We start from the raw sequence: 20,275 nt of genomic DNA on the forward strand, positions 1-20,275 counted from the left end.
GGTTGGACCCCCTTTTGCCTTCAGAACTGCCTTCATTCTTCGTGGCATAGATCAACAATGTTTTGGAAACATTCCTCAGAGATTTTGGTCCATATTGACATGAGTTACTATTACCTTTCTATCATCTCGAACCAGTCTGCCCCATTCTCCTCTGACCTTTGACATCAACAAGGCATTTACGTCCACGCAACTGCCATTCTGTCAGGAATGGACTTGCCAATAGTGGTGGGACTCACCTGCCTTGTGGGCTGCAGTACCAGGGCTGGCCAGCGGATGCTCTCAACAACCAGAGGTTCACTTCGGCAATTAGCCATCACCTGGGGCTGATTGCAGGTGGTGTATTTAAGGGATGGCCAGACCTGCAGTCTGTGCCTTGGTGTGTGTTTTTCCATGGGCCCCTGTATCTTGTAACCTGCATTCCAGTTCCTGTTTCTGCCTGACTTGTTGCCGACCCTGCCTGATCCTGACCTCTGCTGACTTCTCCTGTTTGATCCCTGGCTTGTGACCCTGACTACTCTCCGCCTGCTCCTCCTGTACCTACCTGCCCGATAGTTATCGACCCGGCCTGCCTGACTACGTTGTGCTCTATATGTGTATGTACCTGTGTATCTTTATCAGTTTAGGTTTGGGTTTGTTTCACCTTGTTGTATGTATTTGTGTCAGCTTGGGGTTTGGTGCACTGCGTTTACATTTGTATTGTTAGTCTTAATAAATTATCTTATTTATACCATATCTGAAGCCTACGTTTCCCTGTGTCAGTCCACACACTTCTGGTCACACCCGCATCTCTGACACATTCACTGGATATTTTCTCTTTTTCGGACCATCTTCTGAGATGGTTGTGCTATATATTTGTTTATATATTTGTAACACTTATTTTGATTATGGTTATATATACTATTGCTGTGATTATTGTATGATAGCACCACTATACCAAATTGTTCCCCTGAGGAAGGAACTTCATTCCGAAACATGTTGGGAATTATGGGAAGAATACACCACTGCCAATCAAGACGCGTATCTATATTGGTGTATCTGTAATCCATATGGGTATTTGTTGGTCAATCAAGTTGGTGTATCACGTTTTGTTGCTGTATTTTTATCAACTTTTACTGGCCATGCGGCTATTATTATGAATAAAGATTGACCTTTTAATTGGTCTTTTAATATGTTGTATGCTTTATGCCTCCCTGCCTTTAAAGTCCCATGGGGTTCTCCTAACTTATAGGTCTTGATTTTGTATAACTAATAGGGATGTTGGCAGTTATTACTTGTTTAGCAATGTCAGGCTCACTCTCATCTTTTAAAAAGTAATATAATCATTTTTTTTTTTTTTTTATAAATGTCAGTGGGCTCCAATCACAAAAGAATCTCACATTCGGTATTTAGGTGCCCAGACACGTTTTGTTCTAATATTGCATGCAATCCTGAAACTCTCAATTCACTATACCATTTTGCTGTATGTACAGGAAAATGCTGAAAACACTCAGTAAATACCGCATGAACAGGTGTTAAACTCAATTCACAGAAGGAAATAAATAATTAAATGCATGTGCCAGTTAAGTAGTGGTCCAGGCATGCAGTATTTAACCATTAGCCGCCCGGCCAATGGCCGTTTGGCGACTTCAGAAGTGTCTCTCCACTCCGGGTGCACGCCATTTGGCGTGCTCCCGCACATGCGCCATTTGCGCTAATGCAGAGCGGCGCAGCAGTGCGATCTGTCACCGGCCGTGCACCTCGGACACGGCCGATGACAGATCCGAGTACCGGCTCCCATTGCTGGTACCATGTGACGTGCTGTGACCAATCACAGCAGGTCACATGACAGTTGTATACAATGGATGGCTTCATTCATGATGCATGTGCATGTGATTAGCTGTGACCAAATCACAGCTAAGCACAAAAAAAAAAAAAGCTGAATGAATCGATTTCATTCAGGTAAATGCTTGCTTATAGCAAAGTAATTCTTTGCTATAAGCAAATTGTGTAAAAAAAAAAACAAAAAAAATACTGATCACTTCCCCAAAGTAGTACAATGTTACTATGGTAACATTGTACTACTTTGGTCATAGTAAAATATGAAAAAAAATTTTTAAAAAAATAAAAAAAAAGTAATAAAAAATTAAATATAATAAAAAAAAAAAATATATATATATATTTTTTTTTTTCATACTGTCACCAGTCAGTGTCCCTGTTCACCGCCATGCCAGTTATATGATGACGCTGTACTGCACTGGTGACAGTATGTAAAAAAAAAAATAGTGAAAATAATTTTTTTAATTTTTTCATTTTCCGAAAAATTATGACAAAAAAATACAACTTCAAAAAACTCGCCATGCCTCTTATGAAGTACGTCGGACTGTCTACTCTGCAAAAAGGGGTCATTTGGGGATATCTGTACTATTCTGACATTCTTGGACCTCAAGAAATTAGATTGGCTGTCAGTACTTCAGGATTGATCAATTTTCAGATCTATACCATAGTTTGTGAACTCTATAACTTTCCTACAAACTAAAAAATACATCCTAATTTGGGTTATTTTCACCAAAGACATGTAGCAGAATACATCTCGGCCTAAATTTATGAAGAACAATTATTTATTTGTAAACTTTTATAACAGAAACAAAGAAAAATGTGTTTTTTTTTTCAAAATTTTTGGTCTTTTTTTGTTAATTTAGCAAAAAATAAAAACCCCAGCGGTGATTAAATACCACCAAAAGAAAACTCTAGTTGTGTGAAGAAAATGATAAAATTTTAGTTTGGGTACAGTGTTGTATGACCGCGCAATTGTCATTCAAAGTGTGAGAGCGCTGAAACCTGAAAAATGGCCTGGGCAGGAAGGGGGTAAAAGTGCCCGGTATTGAAACGGTTAAGGAATGTGTATGATTTTAACTGGATGTGAAGGAGCAGGCGGCCACTGGCATCCTTAACAACCAGTAAACAACATTTTTTTTAAGAAACTGGTGGCCTTACCAACCAATGAGTCAATGTAAAGAAAATAATTTAAAAAATTGCTGGAAAAAAAAACATTGTGGGATCATTCTCCCCAATTTATACCAGTCCCTTCAGGTCTGGTATGCATTTAAGGGGGAACCCTATGCCAAAAGTTTTTAAAAATCACCATGAGGTCCCCCCCAAATTCCATACCAGACCTGCAGGGCCTGGTATGAATTGGGGGGAACCCCACGCTGTTTTTTTCTGCAATTTTTATTTGCTTTGTGTACATTTGGCTGTCAGCTGGGAACCTCGCTGACAGTTGACTCATCGGTTGTTAAGGACACGGAGGCCGCCAGTTCCTTAACAACCATTACTGGATGTTAAGGACTCCGGCGGCCACCTGCTCCTTGGCAACATGATATTTACTACTGTTGATAAATACCTCATGTTTTTACTACTAAAATACCGCATGACTTTATAAAATAACTCATGTAATATTTTAGTAGTGTTTTTTTGTGAATTGAAAAAACTTTTTGAAAAACGCTGTGCGGTATCTTACCACATACTTGGATGCAGTGAGATACCACTTTGTGTCTGTTACATTACTATTATTTTTATTATAATATTAATTCAGGATTTATATACTGCCAAGAGTTTGCACAATGCTTAACAATATACAGTGGATAGAAAAAGTCTACACACCCCTTTCTACTGACTCCTATTTAACATGATCTTGAATGTGATTGCTTAATTCTGAACACAGGTACATCCCCAGTTATAAGAGGGTGTGCACACTTATGCAATCACATTATTTTAGTTTTTTATGTTTACTCCACCCACCCCCCTACAAGATTTCAGTTTGTTTTTCAATTGAGTTGTACAGTTTATAGGTCACATTAACCACTTGCCCTCCTGAGGATTTACCCCTCTTAATGACCAGGCCTCTTTTTGCTACACGGCGCTGCACTAATTTAACTGATAATTGCGCGGTCATGCGCTGCTGCACCCAAACGAAATTTACGTCCTTTTTTTCACACAAATAGAGCTTTCTTTTGGTGGTATTTGATCACCTGTGCGCTTTTTATTTTTCACGCTATAAACAAAAAAAAACAGAAATTTTTAAGAAAAACAATATTTTTTACTTTCAGCTATAAAAAATATATAGTAAACTCAAAGTTAGTTATAAATTTAGGCCAAAATGTATTCTGCTCCATGTTTTTGGTAACAAAAATCCCAATAAGTGTATATTGATTGCTTTGTGTGGAAGTTATAGCGTCTACAAACTATGGTATAGATACTGCAATTTATGCCATTTTTTTGCTATACAGCGCTGCACTAGTTTAACGGACAATTGCGCAGTCATGCAATATGGTACATAAATTAAATTTACATCCTTTTTTTCCCCACAAATTGAGCTTTCTTTCATTGGTATTTGATTGCCTGTGCGGTTTTAATTTTTTGCGCTATAAAAATAAAAGGCTGACAATTTTGACGAAAAAAAACAATATTTTGGACTTTTTGCTATAAAACATGCTCAGTAAAAAAAAAATTAAAAATCAAAAAATAAATTTCTGCCAAAATGCATTCTGCTCCATGTCTTTGCTAAAAAATAAAACCTAATACATGTAAATTAATTGGTTTACGTGAAAGTTATAGTGTTTACAAATGGCGGGAAAGATACTGGGATTTTTTTTTATTTTATACTAATAATGACGGCGATCAGCGACTTATGGCGGCGATCAGTGACTTATGGCGCCGATCAGTGACTTATGGCGGGACTGCGGGACTGCGGCGGACATTCTGACACTGGGTGGGAACTGACTTGGGGTCACTGACATCCCCAATGACACCAATATAGTGATCAGTGCAAAAAAAGACACTGACACTGTACTAATGGCACTGGGGAGGAAGGGGTTAACTTTATTATTCAGTGAAAGGGTTAACTGTGTGAGGGGGAGTGTTTTACTAGGGGGATAACCAGCTGATCGGGAGAGATAAACTCTTCTCTCCGGCTCAGCATGTCAGGAGCTGTCAGGGAACTGACAGAGAGCAGAGCTACTGTGGCCCTGCTCTCTGTCAGTGATTGCCGGCTGTGACCTGGCGACTGACATCCGCGGCCATGATTGGCAGGACAGGCAGGGCGGTGGCGTGCCTCTCGCGCGCCCCCTACCTGTTTTGAAAACACACATTTTAAAACGTGGTTTTGCCCAGCCGTGCCGCCCTGCCAACGTATTTATACAGTGGCTGGGCGGTATGTGGTTAAAGGTGTAAGTTCTGCAATGATTTATCTTTGTCTCGTTTCTTCTACATCACAGAAACCTGACATTTTAACAGGGGTGGGTAGACTTTTTATATCCACTGTAACTACTATCTTTTTAATTATGAGTTCACAAATACTTTAAGTATGTACCCTCCACACTCCTCTCCAGCCCATACTAGCCATGGTCATTCAACACAGCCAACTACAACAACTAACATTTTTAAAAGGTGGTCACCAATGACAGCCTACATATTTATGCAGGTTTCTTTTATAAGTCTAGGTTCACACCTGAATTTTCCGCTAACACACAGCAGTCCATTTAACATGATTTCCTATGGGATATTTTCACATCTCCGCGTTTTCACACGCTGTGTTTTTTTGGAAAGGGTCGGGGACTTTTTTTAAACACAAAATGTTGCGTTTTTGGCTCCATAGACTTCAATGGAGATGCTGCAGAAAAGCATGTAGTGTGTTACTGATGCATTTTGAACATTTTGTATTTTAATCTGCCCAGCAACCAGTTAAAAAAAAAATACTGTAAAAACACATGTGCAAAAAGACACAAAATGCACTGCAGAAATGAATCCAATGCAAACTACATAGGTGTGAATCTAGTCTTAGGCTGGCCATACATTATACAATTTTCTTGAGATTTTTGGTTTATTTACCGAAAACCATATAATAGGAGGTCAAAACTAATAACACTTTCAATTGTATGCAATTAGGCAGGCTCTTGCACTACATAGTTGAAGGTAAATCTAAAGGAAATTGGCCAGAAAATTGTATAGTGTATGGCCAAGCCTTAGAGAAATCGACAAAACTCATAGCTGGTTGTGATGTCTAGTTTCACTAGTACATGAACAGCAGTACAATTACCTGGTTCAGAGTGCAGAGAATTGCACAGAACTGAGACTGTCAGATGACGGGATGGATTACACTCGGTTTTTGTTGCCCTGCTTCCTCCTATTGCAGATCATAGGTAAGATATGTTACTATATACTATGTTGCAGATATTTTGGGGACCTGGTAGGGTGATCCAATCTGGTGGAGTCTCAGAATAAAACTTGCAGCCAAAATAGCATGCATCTTCATAAAGGACTTTGTATTTACGTCAAACATTGTTATAGTTGTGAATGAACTCCTAATACCCAATACACATATAATATATATACAGTATACATGATTAGTCTGGCTGAAAAAAGACAAAAGTCCATCCAGCTCAACCGTAAAAAAAAAAGTTATAATCCTATACCCACAGTTGATCCAGAGGAAGGCAAAAAAACCCAGCAAAGCATGATCCAATTTGCTCCTGCTGGGAAAAAAATTCCTTTCTGATCCCCTGACAGGCAATCAGATATTCCCTGGATCAACTTTACCTATAAATGTTAGTAACCAGTTATATTCTGTGTTTCCAAGAAAGATTCCCGGCCTTTTTTAAAGCAATCCACTGAGCTGGCCAGAACCAACTCTTGAGGGAGTCTATTCCACATTTTCACAGCTCTTACTGTAAAGAAACCTTTCCATATTTGCAGATTAAATCTCTTTTCCTCCAGATGTAAAAAGTGCCCCCTTGTCCTCTGTGATGACCTCAGGGTGAATAGCTCTACACCGAGTTCACTATATGAACCACTGATGTATTATACATGGAGATCATATCCCCCCTTATGTATTATACATGGTGATCATATCCCCCCCTTATGTATTATACATGGAGATCATATCCCCCCTTATGTATTATATATGGAGATCATATCCCCCCTTATGTATTCTACATGGAGATCATATCCCCCCTTATGTATTATACATGGTGATCATATCCCCCCTTATGTATTATACATGGTGATCATATCCCCCCTTATGTATTATACATGGAGATCATATCCCCCTTATGTATTATACATGGCGATCATATCCCCCTTATGTATTATACATGGAGATCATATCCCCCCTTATGTATTATACATGGTGATCATATCCCCCCTTATGTATTATACATGGCGATCATATCCCCCTTATGTATTATACATGGCGATCATATCCCCCCTTATGTATTATACATGGCGATCATATCCCCCTTATGTATTATACATGGCGATCATATCCCCCCGTATGTATTATACATGGAGATCATATCCCCCCTTATGTATTATACACGGATATCATATCCCCCCTTATGTATTATACATGGAGATCATATCCCCCCTTATGTATTATACATGGAGATCATATCCCCCTTATGTATTATACACGGAGATCATATCCCCCTTATGTATTATACATGGAGATCATATCCCCCCTTATGTATTATACACGGAGATCATATCCCCCCTTATGTATTATACATGGTGATCATATCCCCCCTTATGTATTATACATGGAGATCATATCCCCCCTTATGTATTATACATGGAGATCATATCCCCCTTATGTATTATACACGGAGATCATATCCCCCTTATGTATTATACATGGAGATCATATCCCCCCTTATGTATTATACACGGAGATCATATCCCCCCTTATGTATTATACATGGAGATCATATCCCCCCTTATGTATTATACATGGAGATCATATCCCCCCTTATGTATTATACATGGAGATCATATCCCCCCTTAATCTCCTCTTCTCAAGAGAGAATACATTCAGTTCCTCTAATCTTTGCTCATAACTGATCTCCTCCATGTCTCTAATCAGTTTGGTTGCCCTTCTCTGTACTTTCTCCATTTCCCAAATATATATAATGACCACAACAGGTATGCAGACCTAGTTAGCACAATGCAGAGAACTCACAAATAGGGTTTCCAAGACACATAAGAAATATCAAGCAGTTGACAAAGCTTGGAAACCCTGGTCCGACTGGTTCCGAACAGTAACCTAAGATATTATTATGGTTAACCTTTTTTTGGATACTCTAAAATGATTATTTTTTTGTGGAACTAGTAGGACTGTAGGAATTATTCAATATTTCCTTTTTTTCTCTTTATTAAACTTTACTGCAACACCTATACTTTGATATTGTGTAGCTTTTCACTGTCCTATTTTTGTTTTTATGTTGTGGTAACTATATTTGTAAAACCAAATAAAAATGTATTCTGGAAAAAAAAGAAATATCAAGCAGTTTAATGTAGAATTCCATGTTTAATGTTACTGCATTACAGTGTTGTAAAGTAATATACCAATGATATTAAGCGCTCTTGGAAGGTCGGTGAACAACCACTCAATCTCTTATAGCAGTGGTCTCCAAACTTTCTAAAGAAAGGGCCAGTTTATTGTCCTCCACACTTTAGTGGAGCTGGACTTTGGCTATTGGGAGTAGAAAAGGTCCTAATGTCAGTTGGAATGGACAATGCCCCATCTTTGGTGTTAGAGGAAGGAAGAACACCCAATCATTGGTGTCAGTGGGAGGAATTGTGACCCATCACTGGTGTCATCGGTCCCCATTATTGGTGTTACTGGGAGGAATTGTGCCCCATCTTTGGTGTCATTGGGAGGAAATGTACCCCTTCATTGGTGTCAGTGGGAATAATTTTGTTCCATTGTTTTTTTTTTTTTCCAAAAAACAAAGTTTATTGAAAACAAGATACAAATGATCACACGAAAATGTACAGATGAAGTGTACATAGGACATACAACAAAGCATGTATCATACAAAGGCAAAAGAGGTCCAACGCAAAACCAAACAGTGTGGACGAACTAGGCCACGAAAGGGATGTGCCTGTAATATTCAGGTATGCTTGTCAAGTGCTAAAAAGAAAGAGACGTTTGGCCTCCTACCATATTGTCTTGCGGTAAAAATCTGTAGGGGGGAGACGAGCAAATACGATGCCTAAGTAGAAGTCAAAACTACAGAATACGAAGATGGAATTGTGCGAATGTAGGAGTAATTGTCGTGTGAACCGCTGACGAATTGCGGGAGGTGATGCTGACCACCTACTCAATGTTCTATTGGAAAAATTGTCCGAAACGTGTGTAAGCATATGAAAAGAAAAGAAAAGAGAAGGCGAGAAAGAAGGGAAAGAAAGAGAAAGGGAAAGAAAGAAAGATAGAGAGAGAGAAAAAAAAAAAAAAAAAGAGGGGGGGGAGGGAAGGGGGGGGGGAGTAAGGGAAGCAAATATGGAGGGTAAAATAAGAGATGGGACAACCGTCAAAAATACCTTATCCTCAATACAAACAGTAGCGGGAGTGGGTGGAACCTACGCTTTCATCGGCGTCGAAAGAATGTGCATGGAACACAGGGGGGAGTATGATGGCACCCTCAGATCAAATACTACTAAATAACACTATCGAGAAGTCCAAATCAAATTCAGACGGGCTGGTCCATGAGGGATCGATACTCCGGGGTAGTCAGAAAATGGGTCCAACAGGCCCATACGTGAGAGAATTTCGTAGGAGTGTCGAGAGCAGTCGCAACCAGTTCTTCCATGTCCGCCGTTTTACCCACTCGGGTGAGCCATTCACGTATAGAGGGAGAGCGAGTGGAGCCCCACAGAAACGGAATACAGAGTCTGGCTGCGTTGATCATGTGCATGGCTAATGATTTAAAGTACTGAGCCCTGGGAAGGGAAGAATGATGGAGGAGGAATTGAGCAGGAGAGAGAGCTAAGGGTAAGGTACTTATAGACACTACTAACCTATGTACCTCCTGCCAAAATGGTTGAAGAATCGGGCAAGACCACCAAATGTGGAGAAAGGACCCATCCGGGGTCCCGCATCTCCAGCAGCTGTTGGGGAAGGCGGGGTTAAAATGATGAATTCTTGAGGGAGTTCGGTACCATCTAGAGGCTATTTTGTAGCTGTTTTCTTGTGTCGAGACATTGAGGGAACATTTATGAGAGTATTGGAAGACCAGGTCCCAGTCTGAGTCCGACAGCTCAGCATTAAAATCTCTCTTCCAAGCCCGACATGCTGGGAGGGAGTCATAAGACCGGCTCTCCACTAGAAGTGGGTAGATCTCCGAGATCAGATGTTTCCGCGGTTCAGCCTTCGCACATGCAGATTCAAACGGGGTAAGAGAGCGATGCCAGTTATGAGGGGGTTTATGAGAGAGCAGATAATGTCTGATCTGGAAATATACCCAGAAAGGGAATTTGCGAATACCCAGGCTTTCTTGCAATTCTCGGAGTGTTTTCACCTTGCCCTTGTGGAGAAAATGTTGCACTAAGATCTGTTCGTGTGGCCAGTGTTTCATTAAAAAGTCTTTATGCATTCCAGGGGGAAAGTCAGGGTTGAGGCGTATGGGGGTCAGGGGGTTGGGTATGCCAGAAATGGATGCAGATCTACAAGCCGAACGGAAAATTTTTAACGTAGGTCCCACCAAGGGATGGGTGAGAAGAACTTGTGGCGTGTGTTTCGGCAAAAGCCAAGGAACCGATGCCAGGGGGAAGGGCGAGCAAGCATTCTCTATAGAAATCCAGTCTTTAGAGGCAGTGTGAACGTGCCAATCAACTATCCGGGAAAGATGACACGCCCAATAGTAGCGGTAAAGATCAGGGAATCCTATACCCCCTTTAAGTTTAGAGAGGGTTAATTGGGAGTAGGCAATACGCGGACGTTTGTGGCTCCAAAGGAACAGTGAACACAGTCTTTTGCAAGAAGCAAAGAAAGCAAGAGGCAAGTGAATTGGTAATGTTTGGAAGAGATACAGGAGACGGGGAAGTACATTCATTTTAATGATCGCTGCCCTTCCAAACCACGAGAAACAAGGACGGTGCCATTTATTGAGGTCTTCTTGCATAGAGCGAAGAGCGGGAAGAAAGTTTTTCACGTAAAGGTCATCAAGGCTGCTGGTGAGCTGGATACCAAGATAAGTTAGGGAATCCCTTTCCCAGTGAAATGGGAATTGGGCCTCACAAGCAGAGACTAGCTCAGCAGACAAAGTAATGTTAAGGGCGGCAGATTTGGAGAAATTAATTTTAAAATTCGACAAATATCTGAAAAGGGCAAAGTCTTTCAGTAGGTTCGGAAGAGTGATGTGAGGGTCCGTCAGGAACAAAAGAATATCATCCGCATAAGCTGCAAGCTTATATTCCTTGTCTGTCACCGTGATTCCTTTAACATCAGGGTTTAAACGAATTTTCCGCAACAGGGGCTCAAGGGATAGGACAAACAAAAGTGGGGAGAGGGGGCATCCCTGACGTGTGCCGTTCCGTAAATGAAAGGAGTTTGACAGATGGCCGTTCACCCGGACCCGGGCAGTAGGGGCAGAATAGAGGGCCATGATAAAGTTGAGCATCTTCTCACCCAAACCCAGTGCCACCAAAGACGCGTTCAAGTAATCCCAGGCAATCCTGTCAAAGGCCTTTTCTGCATCCAAGGAGAGGAAAAAACCCGGCGTGTTAGACCTGCGAAGCCAGTGATGGAGATTAAGGGCCTTGATAGTGTTGTCCCTTGCTTCTCTACCAGGGATAAATCCTGCTTGGTCCAAATCGACCATGGAGGGAAGCGAGGGAAGAAGACGATTAGCAATGATCTTCGCGAATAGTTTGACATCCATGTTCAGCAAGGAAATGGGTCTATAATTGGAAACCTGGGTGTTGTCCTTCCCGTCTTTGGGGATAACTGTAATGTGAGCCTCCAACAGGTGGTTAGGCGGCCCTGAAGGTTGAGCAAGAGTGTTAAAAGCAGCAAGAAATGGAGTACCCAGTATATCTAAAAATGATTTATAATAGGCTACTGAAAAACCATCAGGGCCCGGGCTCTTCCCCGGTTTCATCTGTTTCACTGCAGATTGCAGTTCAAGTAGGGTGAGATCATTTTCCATAGCGTGTACCAGATCCTCGGAGAGGGCGGGTGAACCGTAGAGATGGAGAAATTCAGAGATCAAGGAAGTTCTAGATTTGTCCGAGTGTATGGGGGGACGTTCCGGAGGGAGGTTGTACAAAGATTTATAGTAGCGTTCAAAATGGGCGGCAATATCGGGGTTAGATGTAGCCTCAATGCCATCAGAGCCTCTGATTTTATGAACCGTCATACTAGCCCGTTTCTCCCGAAGAGCTCTAGCTAGAAATTTCCCACTCTTATTTGCGAACTCATAATAGAGCTTGTGTGTAAGAATGTATCTTTTTCTAACCACTTTACCCAGTTCCGTGAGAAGCTGCGTGCGTGCATGCGTGAGTTCCGAAAGGGTCGACGCAGCCAGAGTCCGTTTGTGTACACTCTCCAAAGAGCGGATCCTATCTGAGAGGAGCTTCAGACGCTCCTGTTTGGCTTTCTTACGTCTCGTCGCAAGGGCAATGAGGCTACCCCGTATGACACACTTGTGGGCCTCCCATTGTGTGATGGGTGAGGTGTCTGACGAGCTGTTCAAGGAAAAGTATTCAGCCATATTAGAGCGGAGCTCCTGCACAATAGCGACATCCGTAAGAAGGGAAGCATCCAAACGCCAGTATTTGGAACGCTGGTGCGAGATGGGGAACCGTAGCGTCATGGAGATGGGATGATGATCGGAAAGGACCATCGGTTCAATAGTAGCAGCATGGAGGAGAGGGAGATCTGGTTGCGACAAAAAAAAGTAATATATCCTAGAATACTTATTGTGTGGTGGGGAAAAAAAAGTATAATCTTTAACAGTGGGGTAAAGTGTACACCAGGTGTCATGTAATTGTAGAAGCTGTAATTGTATATGTATTTGCCTGAGAGCCTTGTAGGGCAGAAAAGAACTTCCCGAGGAGTCTAGCAGAGGGCTTAAAGGGACATTCAGATCGCCACCAAGTACCAGTAACCCCTCCTGGAAAGCAGCTAGGGCAGAGACGATTGAGCGCATGAAGGAGACCTGTTGAACATTGGGGGCATAGACATTGGCGAATGTGATAGGTCTGTTAGCGAACACTCCCTTTATAAACAGGTATCTACCCTCAGGATCCACCATGGAATCCGTCATATGAAACTGGAGGTGTCTGGCGAACAGTATTGCAACCCCCTTAGACTTAGCCAGGGGGTTGGCAGCGTGGAGGACCGTGGGGAAGTAGAAATTGTAAAGCTTTGGGATGGAGTCTTGGCGAAGATGCGTTTCTTGTAAAAAGACCACATCCGCTTTCTGTTTGTGTACGTAAGAGAGGAGCATGGAGCGCTTTTCGGGTATGTTCAAACCTTTGACATTGAGTGAAAGGAGTTTCAGAGACAGTTGTCCCGTCTGTGAAGCGGAAGAAAGCATGGCTGTTGGAAGGCGGAGCCTGAGTCCGGGGCTTCGGTAAGCCGAGGAACCGGGGATGGGAACAGGAGGGGGGAAGGGGAAAAAAAAAAAAAAAGGGGGGGGGGAATATAGATAGTATACGGCTAGAGGAACAGACCCGCTGTTCTACGTGAGAGAAAGAAAACAAGAAAAGGGGGAAAGGGTCGGGGAAAAAGAAGAGGAGCAGAAAGAAAGAAGAGAAGCCCAGAAAAAAGAGACGGATAGAAGCCGAAAGCAAAGGATCAGTGGAAGCTCACCGAGCTCACTGTGTGGGGAACGAGGTCGGCGTGAAACCAGGAAGTGCGCATCCGCCGGCCGGTAGCCCTCTATGAGAAATTATAAAACAAAAGGCAAGAACAAGGGGGGCGGGGTTCAAGAGATGTAAGTGGTGTCAGAAGTCCGCAGGGGTGGGGCATATAAAGGTTTGGGTACCAGTCTTCCAAGGGAGATGAAGTGGTATGTGACATGCATAAGAAGAAGACCTGGGCAACTTTAGTAGGTGTATCACACGTGAAATGTTGCCGAGCGAGGGGTCTAGCTACGCTTAGTATTAAATAAGTGTAAGGCACTGACTGAGTGATCGCATTGGGAAGAGCAGCCCACGCCAAGGTGGGCGCGAGATAGTAAAGGGGCACCTCACTGAACGGAGAATATCGGAAGACCCCTGCACATATTACAGGCAAACCACATCACAAGGCACAAACTTAACAAATCAACAGTATCAAAACATGAATGAGCATGACAAAATCAGATAAAACATCAATAAGCCCCTATGCAACCGTTACTAATGAGTCCCCTAAGATCAAGGCCCGTCATCATCCCACAAATATATGAGTATCAAGGGGACTAAATAAGACATAGAAACCCTCCTCCCCCTACCCCCCCCCCCACATAAGGATAGTACCTAGCGTCCCCAGGGAAACAAAGGGTACGAGCATCACCTCTCTCAAAATAGCGTAGGAGTGGGGAGGAGGAGGAGGAGGAGGGAAGTGAGCATGGGAGTGATCAAAGGCACGCAGGCCCTCAGGTATGCCATTTCGGCCAAGTCAAAGCCGGGTTGAAGAGAATGACATGGTGCCATTCTGAAATGTCTAGCCAGTAGCGGGAAAAGGTGATGCTCGTCCACACAATCAGATTTCACTGACTAAGAGAACATTTACACTCCCCGAAAAAAAAAAAAAGAAAAAAAAAAAGCAGTTCTCCGTCCCCGCAAACAATAACCATCTCCCCCCAAACCACCCCCCGGTCGAAATTTAGAGACACTAACATATTCACGCAGAAATTATACATTACAAATTGAGCAGGGATCACTTCCATAGGATCGGGAAGGCCAGGCGCTCCAATGTCCACGGAGAGGATGTGGGGGGCGAACAATCCATCACCGAACAACCCCAAGCGAACAGCAGGACGTCCACATAGATGTGAGGGCGAAGTTCAGAGCTTGCCAGTAAGACGATGTCGGAGGATGTTCATCGCCCAGCACGCCTCCAGATGGTAATAGGAAATAGAAGGTTAGGAGAAGGCACCAATCGATAACCAACTGGAAGCGGAGGACGCGCTGTGGAGTGCGGAGAATTAGGTGACGATTAGGAAGGCAGAGCCTAAAAACTGATCCCCCTTGTATGAGGACGAGACAGCTAGAATGTGGCCAACCCTTGTAAGGCATGAATGAGCTGTGGAGACCCACTATGTGCGCATAGGACAGTGACAGAGTTCCATGGATCACAGGCTGCAGTCTTGACGGATAAATAGTAAAGGAGTAGGAGTCCGACGAGCATTGATCAGAGAGCGCAAGTGCGCAACTAGAACATATGGGGCGGGTGGACGAAAAAAGGTGCGCAGTAACAGTAGAACGTACACAGCAGGGTATGCATCAAAGTAGCAATGTTAAGGGAAGAACAGGGACCATTAGGTGTCGCGTCTTGGCCTCCTGTGTGCTGGCGAGGCCGTCGGGCTGAAGGTAGTCGTGGCGTCTCCCATGAGGGGTCTCGGAGGGGTCGATGGGGCCATCCGCCCTCTACGAGAAGACTGACCGCGCCAATCCATAGCATTATCCTCGGCTGCCAAATCCTGGGATAGCGGCAATCTCATGGAGCTGAACCAATCTGGCAGGTCAATCAGCGGGATGTCTATGGAGGCACAGAAAGAGGGCAGTTCTTCAGGGGTGCGCAAGTTGTAAGAACGACCACTAACTTGTACAGAGAGACAGAAGGGGAACCTCCATCTGTACGGAATGTTACGCGATCGGAGCGAGTCCAGAAGAGGGCGTAAAGCACGCCGTTGGCGTAGGGTGGTGCTGGATAAGTCCTGAAAAAGTTGTATTTCTGTCCCCTCATATAGAAGGCGCCCTCTGTCTCTAGCACATCGGAGGACATCTTCTTTGAGCGGGAAGCTGACTAGGCAGCAAACGATATCCCTGGGTGGGTCTGCATCTCCCCTCCTGGGGCGGATCGCTCTGTGCACACGTTCGATGTCAATCGGGGTTGCTTGCGGGCGACCAAGGAGGTTATTGAATATGGCCATTGCTGCCTTGGGAATATCGGTATTTTCTACTGATTCTGGGAGACCGCGGATCCTGATGTTACGCCTGCGGCCACGGTTATCTAAATCCTCAATATGCCTGTGGAGCTCTCTGATAGTTGACACGTGTATCGTTGAACGATGTTGTAAATCAAGAATCGCAGAACCATTTTGCCTGGATGCGGATTCCACGTGATCCAATCGTGAACCCATGGCCCTTAAATCATTATGCAGGTCCCCTAATGCTGCAGTGAGTGTGGCTGTCAGGGTGGCTTTAATGTCAGCAGCCACAGCCTGAAGATCCCTCAGGGACAGAGATTGTGAGGCAGGGGGGACATCATGCTGAGGCACTGTGTCTGGGGCTGCCTGTATTTCAGAGCAGGAAGGGTTAACATTATTAGCAGCCGTGGAGAGGAGGAGGGGGGCAGAGGGGGACGCAGCAGGAGAAGGAGATGGCTGCGGCCCCTCCCTTTGCTGTTGGGAGCGGAAGAGCTCCGTTATGTGTCTCCCCTGCACACCCTGGCCCCGTGGGGAGCGCGATCGTGTACCGGAGGAGGTCCGGTCAGACTTCCCCATTGTTTGGCAGCTCCCTCTCACCCCGCTCCGTCGTGCGGCGATATAGAGGGATCCGGCCGGCGGGAGCTCCCTCTCTATGCGGCCATCTTCCAGCCGCGGCAGACCATGCCCCATTTTGTTCCATTGTTGGTATCAGTGGATGAAATAGTGCCCCAAGGGCCAGATAAAAGGAGGCAAAGGGCCGCATCTGCTACGAAAAGCTTCTAAATGTCTATGGGGGAGATTTACTTAAACTGGTGCAGCTGTGTATAACAGCCAATCAGCTTCTTACTTCAGCTTGTTCAGTGAAGCATTGACAATAAAACCTGGAAGCTAATTAGTTTCTATATAGAGCTGCACCCAATTTTGCACTCTCTAGTTTTAGTAAATGACCCCCTATGTGTGCATTGACACATAGGATAACATGGAGGCCCGTTTGGAAAAATGCCTAATGCTCCTAAAAGTGGCTGCTAAAACGCCCTTTGTGTATGAGGCCTTAACCACTTGCCTACCGGGCACTTTCACCCCCTTCACCCCCTTCCTTCCCAGGCCAATTTTCAGCTTTTAGCGCTGTTGCACTTTGAATGACAATTGTGCGGTTATGCAACAATGCACCCATATGAAATATTTATCTTTTTTTTCAGATAAATAGAGTTTACTTTTGGTGATATTTACTCACCGTTGGGTGTTTTATTTCTTGCGCTATAAACAAAAAAACGAGCCAAAAATTTGAAGAAAAAAAAAGTTTCTTTGTTTCTATTATACAATTTTGGAAACAGGTAATTTTTCTTCTTCACTGATGTGCATTGATGAGGCTGCACTGCTGGGCACTGACTGGGAGCACTGCTGGGTGGCACTGATGGGGGTACTGCTGGGCACAGATGGGTGGCACTGCTGGGCACTGATGGGCACAGGTCAGAGGAACTGATGGGAAAAGGTGGGCAGCACTGCTGAGCGGCACTGCTGGGCTTCTGATTGGCTGCGTGTTAGTGCCAAGAGATGCAAGTCCCCACCCGGCTTCTTCTTTGATAGAACAAACAGTCCACCTGCTTATAAGCCTCTACTTCCACCATATTGTGCCCACCTTCTTCCCAAAGGTCTTCCCATGGCATCACAGGCCATTAGCCTTTATAGTCAAAAAAGGAATGTCCAAAAGATGTAGGTTTCACACTTTACTGGTGTTCTTCAGAAGATGGCATTGGCACATCACAGACATACTAATCGAGGTCACTTGACATTTGTCAATCACATAAAGTGGACATACTGCAGTAGTCATTATGTGAAAGCAGCACACCATACACAGCACTCTTAAGCTATCTTCCCTTTTGCACAGTCTCTCTCCTTCCCAAGGTCATGTGTACTTACTCAGAGGGTTCTGAATTGCCATAGGCTCTATGTATTTAGCTCATGACTCCCTGCCTGTCGTTCCAAAGACAGGAACACTGCAGCTGCACCTCCAGCTTCAGTACACTTCTTCTAGGTACTCCATGGGTATAGAACTGGCTGCAGAGAACACTTGGACTGGCCTGAAAGGTCTTTTGCAAGCCGCTCCAGTGTACACCAACCATAAGAGCTAAGAAGACTGCAGCTGACTCTTCTGGATGCAGAACTATCCCACCTCCAGTCCTATCGAGGGCCCCTGCCCAGCTGACTAAATTTTCATAGATGTGGGGTAATTAGTTCCCATGCCCCAACTGCACTGGGCTCCTCCCAACCTGGCATATACATATATGGGTACTGACTATACCCATTACATCATTATAGGAGGGCTCTATCTAAAAGGGACCTAATATCTGATTAACCTTTTCTCTGTTACCACACACTATTTTGGGACAGAGCCACTAATATACACTGCTCAAAAAAAATTAAAGGAACACTATGGAAACACATCAGATCTCAATGGGGGAAAATATCATGCTGGATATCAATACTGATATGGACTGGGTAATGTGTTAGGAATGTAAAGATGCCCCATCGTTTGATGGAAATGAAAATTATCAATCTACAGAGGACTGAATTCAAAGACACCCCGAAAATCAAAGTGAGAAAATAATGCAGCAGGCTAGTCCATTTTGCTGAAATTTCATTATAGCAACTCAAAATGGTACTCAGTAGTTTGTATGGCCCCCACGTGCTTGTATGCATGCCTGACCACATCGAGGCATGCTCCTAATGAGATGACGGATGGTGTCCTGAGGTATTTACACCCAGATCTGGACCAGGGCATCACTGAGCTCCTAGACAGTCTAAGGTGCAACCTGGCGGCGTTGGATGGACCAAAACAAGGGGGAGCAAGGAAGTGGAGCAGGGGAGCAGGAGGTAGAGTTGTAAGCAGCAGTTGGAGCAGAGGGACAGAAGGTGATGCAGGGGGCCAGGAGGAGGAACAGAGGGCAAGGAGGTAGAACAGAGTGCCAGGAGGTGGAGCAGAAGGCCAGGAGTTAGAGCAGATGGCTACGAGGTGCAGCAGAGGGCCAATAGGTAGTGCAGAAGGGAACTGATGGAACAGAGGACAAGAAGATGGAGCAAAGGGCCAGAAGATATGAGTTAAAGAAGAGAGCAGTTGGGCAGAGAAAGGAGGTGGATCAGGGGACCAGCAGGTAGAGCTGTGAGCAGCAGGTGGAGCAGGAGACCAGGAGGAGGAGCAGAGGGCAAGGAGGTAGAGATAGAATGCATGGAGGTAAAAATCCTTTATCCTTTAAAATCACTTTTACTTTTAATATCCTCTCTATATAGAATCAGATTACTTCCCTCTATGGTCTTGAACTCAGTATCCCACCAACAAATTAGCATGTTTTTGTAACAGCATGTAAATATAAAATGCTCAAGAAAAAAAAGAGAGGCTTTTTATAGTGTAATAGGTTTATTGTAAAAAAACAAGGCTAAAACAGCAAGGAACACTCAAATAACATAAGTGCATCCAACAATCGGATGATTGAATGTGTATACAAAATGTTAGCAAGCTATTAAAGGCAAAACTTGTTTCTTTAAGTGATTAGACCATTAAGGAAATTCACCCTTCCTATTTGTCCTATTTACCATTATCACTGAAAGTGAAAGTAAAAGAAAATCACAAATTTTGGGTTGTTCCCAGAAAAGTAATAGAGGAGAAATCTTCCAATGGGGACACTAGTTCCGGTGACCTGGGGGCCCCTAAGGAATTCCCTTTAGGAATTCCTGTTTGGCTATGGGACAGGAAGTGAAGGGAAATCTCTGCAATGGGACACAGATGGTGATAAAAAATATTACAGGGGTATAACCCTCCCTTACTCTATCCAAAATGAAAAAAAATAAGTTTTGCCTATAGTTATACTTTAAAAATAACAGCCACAATCCCAGGTATACAATGTATCATTTAGTTTCAGGACTTTACTAATATGTCTCCAGTCTTCGACTGATGCATGTCAGTACTTGGACTTGACTCGGGTATTCCCTCATCTAATTCTGCAGAGTTTTGCAGAGTACTTGCCCCTACACTCTGTGTGTTACACTCTCCTGACCTCTGCACTCTGTGTGTTACACTCTCCTGTCCTCTAGATTCCTTGTGTTACACACTCTTGACCTCTGCACTCTGTGTGGTATATTCTCCTGACCTCTACACTCTGTGTGTTACACTCTCCTGACCTCTGCACTCTGTGTGTTACACTCTCCTGACCTCTGCACTCTGTGTGTTACACTCTCCTGACCTCTGCACTCTGTGTGTTACACTCTCCTGTCCTCTAGATTCCTTGTGTTACACTCTCTTGACCACTGCACTCTTTGTTACACACTCTTGACCTCTGCACTCTGTGTTACACACTCCTGACCTCTGCAATCTGTGTGGTATATTCTCC

At 43.8% G+C, this 20,275-nt stretch overlaps 2 protein-coding genes across 2 annotated transcripts in view; one reads left to right on the top strand and one right to left on the bottom strand.

Moving 5' to 3' along the window:
* Positions 1–12,656, bottom strand: part of LOC149443898 (cell adhesion molecule CEACAM5-like) — an 81,589-nt gene extending 68,933 nt beyond the window's left edge. Inside the window, exon 1 of the mRNA XM_089655232.1 lies at positions 12,173–12,656. Within this exon, the coding sequence (XP_089511358.1) occupies positions 12,173–12,656 (484 nt within the window). The remainder of the gene's footprint in view (positions 1–12,172) is intronic.
* A 2,169-nt stretch (positions 12,657–14,825) lies between these two features.
* Positions 14,826–20,275, top strand: part of LOC149443899 (uncharacterized) — a 43,784-nt gene continuing 38,334 nt past the window's right edge. Inside the window, exons 1-2 of the mRNA XM_089655234.1 lie at positions 14,826–14,881; positions 15,711–15,790. Coding sequence (XP_089511360.1) covers positions 14,826–14,881; positions 15,711–15,790 — 136 coding nt within the window. The remainder of the gene's footprint in view (positions 14,882–15,710; positions 15,791–20,275) is intronic.

This window comes from Staurois parvus, unplaced genomic scaffold, assembly GCF_062004578.1.
Source record: "Staurois parvus isolate SC_StPar_1 unplaced genomic scaffold, SC_StPar_1.0 ptg000827l, whole genome shotgun sequence".
Classification (NCBI taxonomy): Eukaryota; Metazoa; Chordata; class Amphibia; order Anura; family Ranidae; genus Staurois; species Staurois parvus.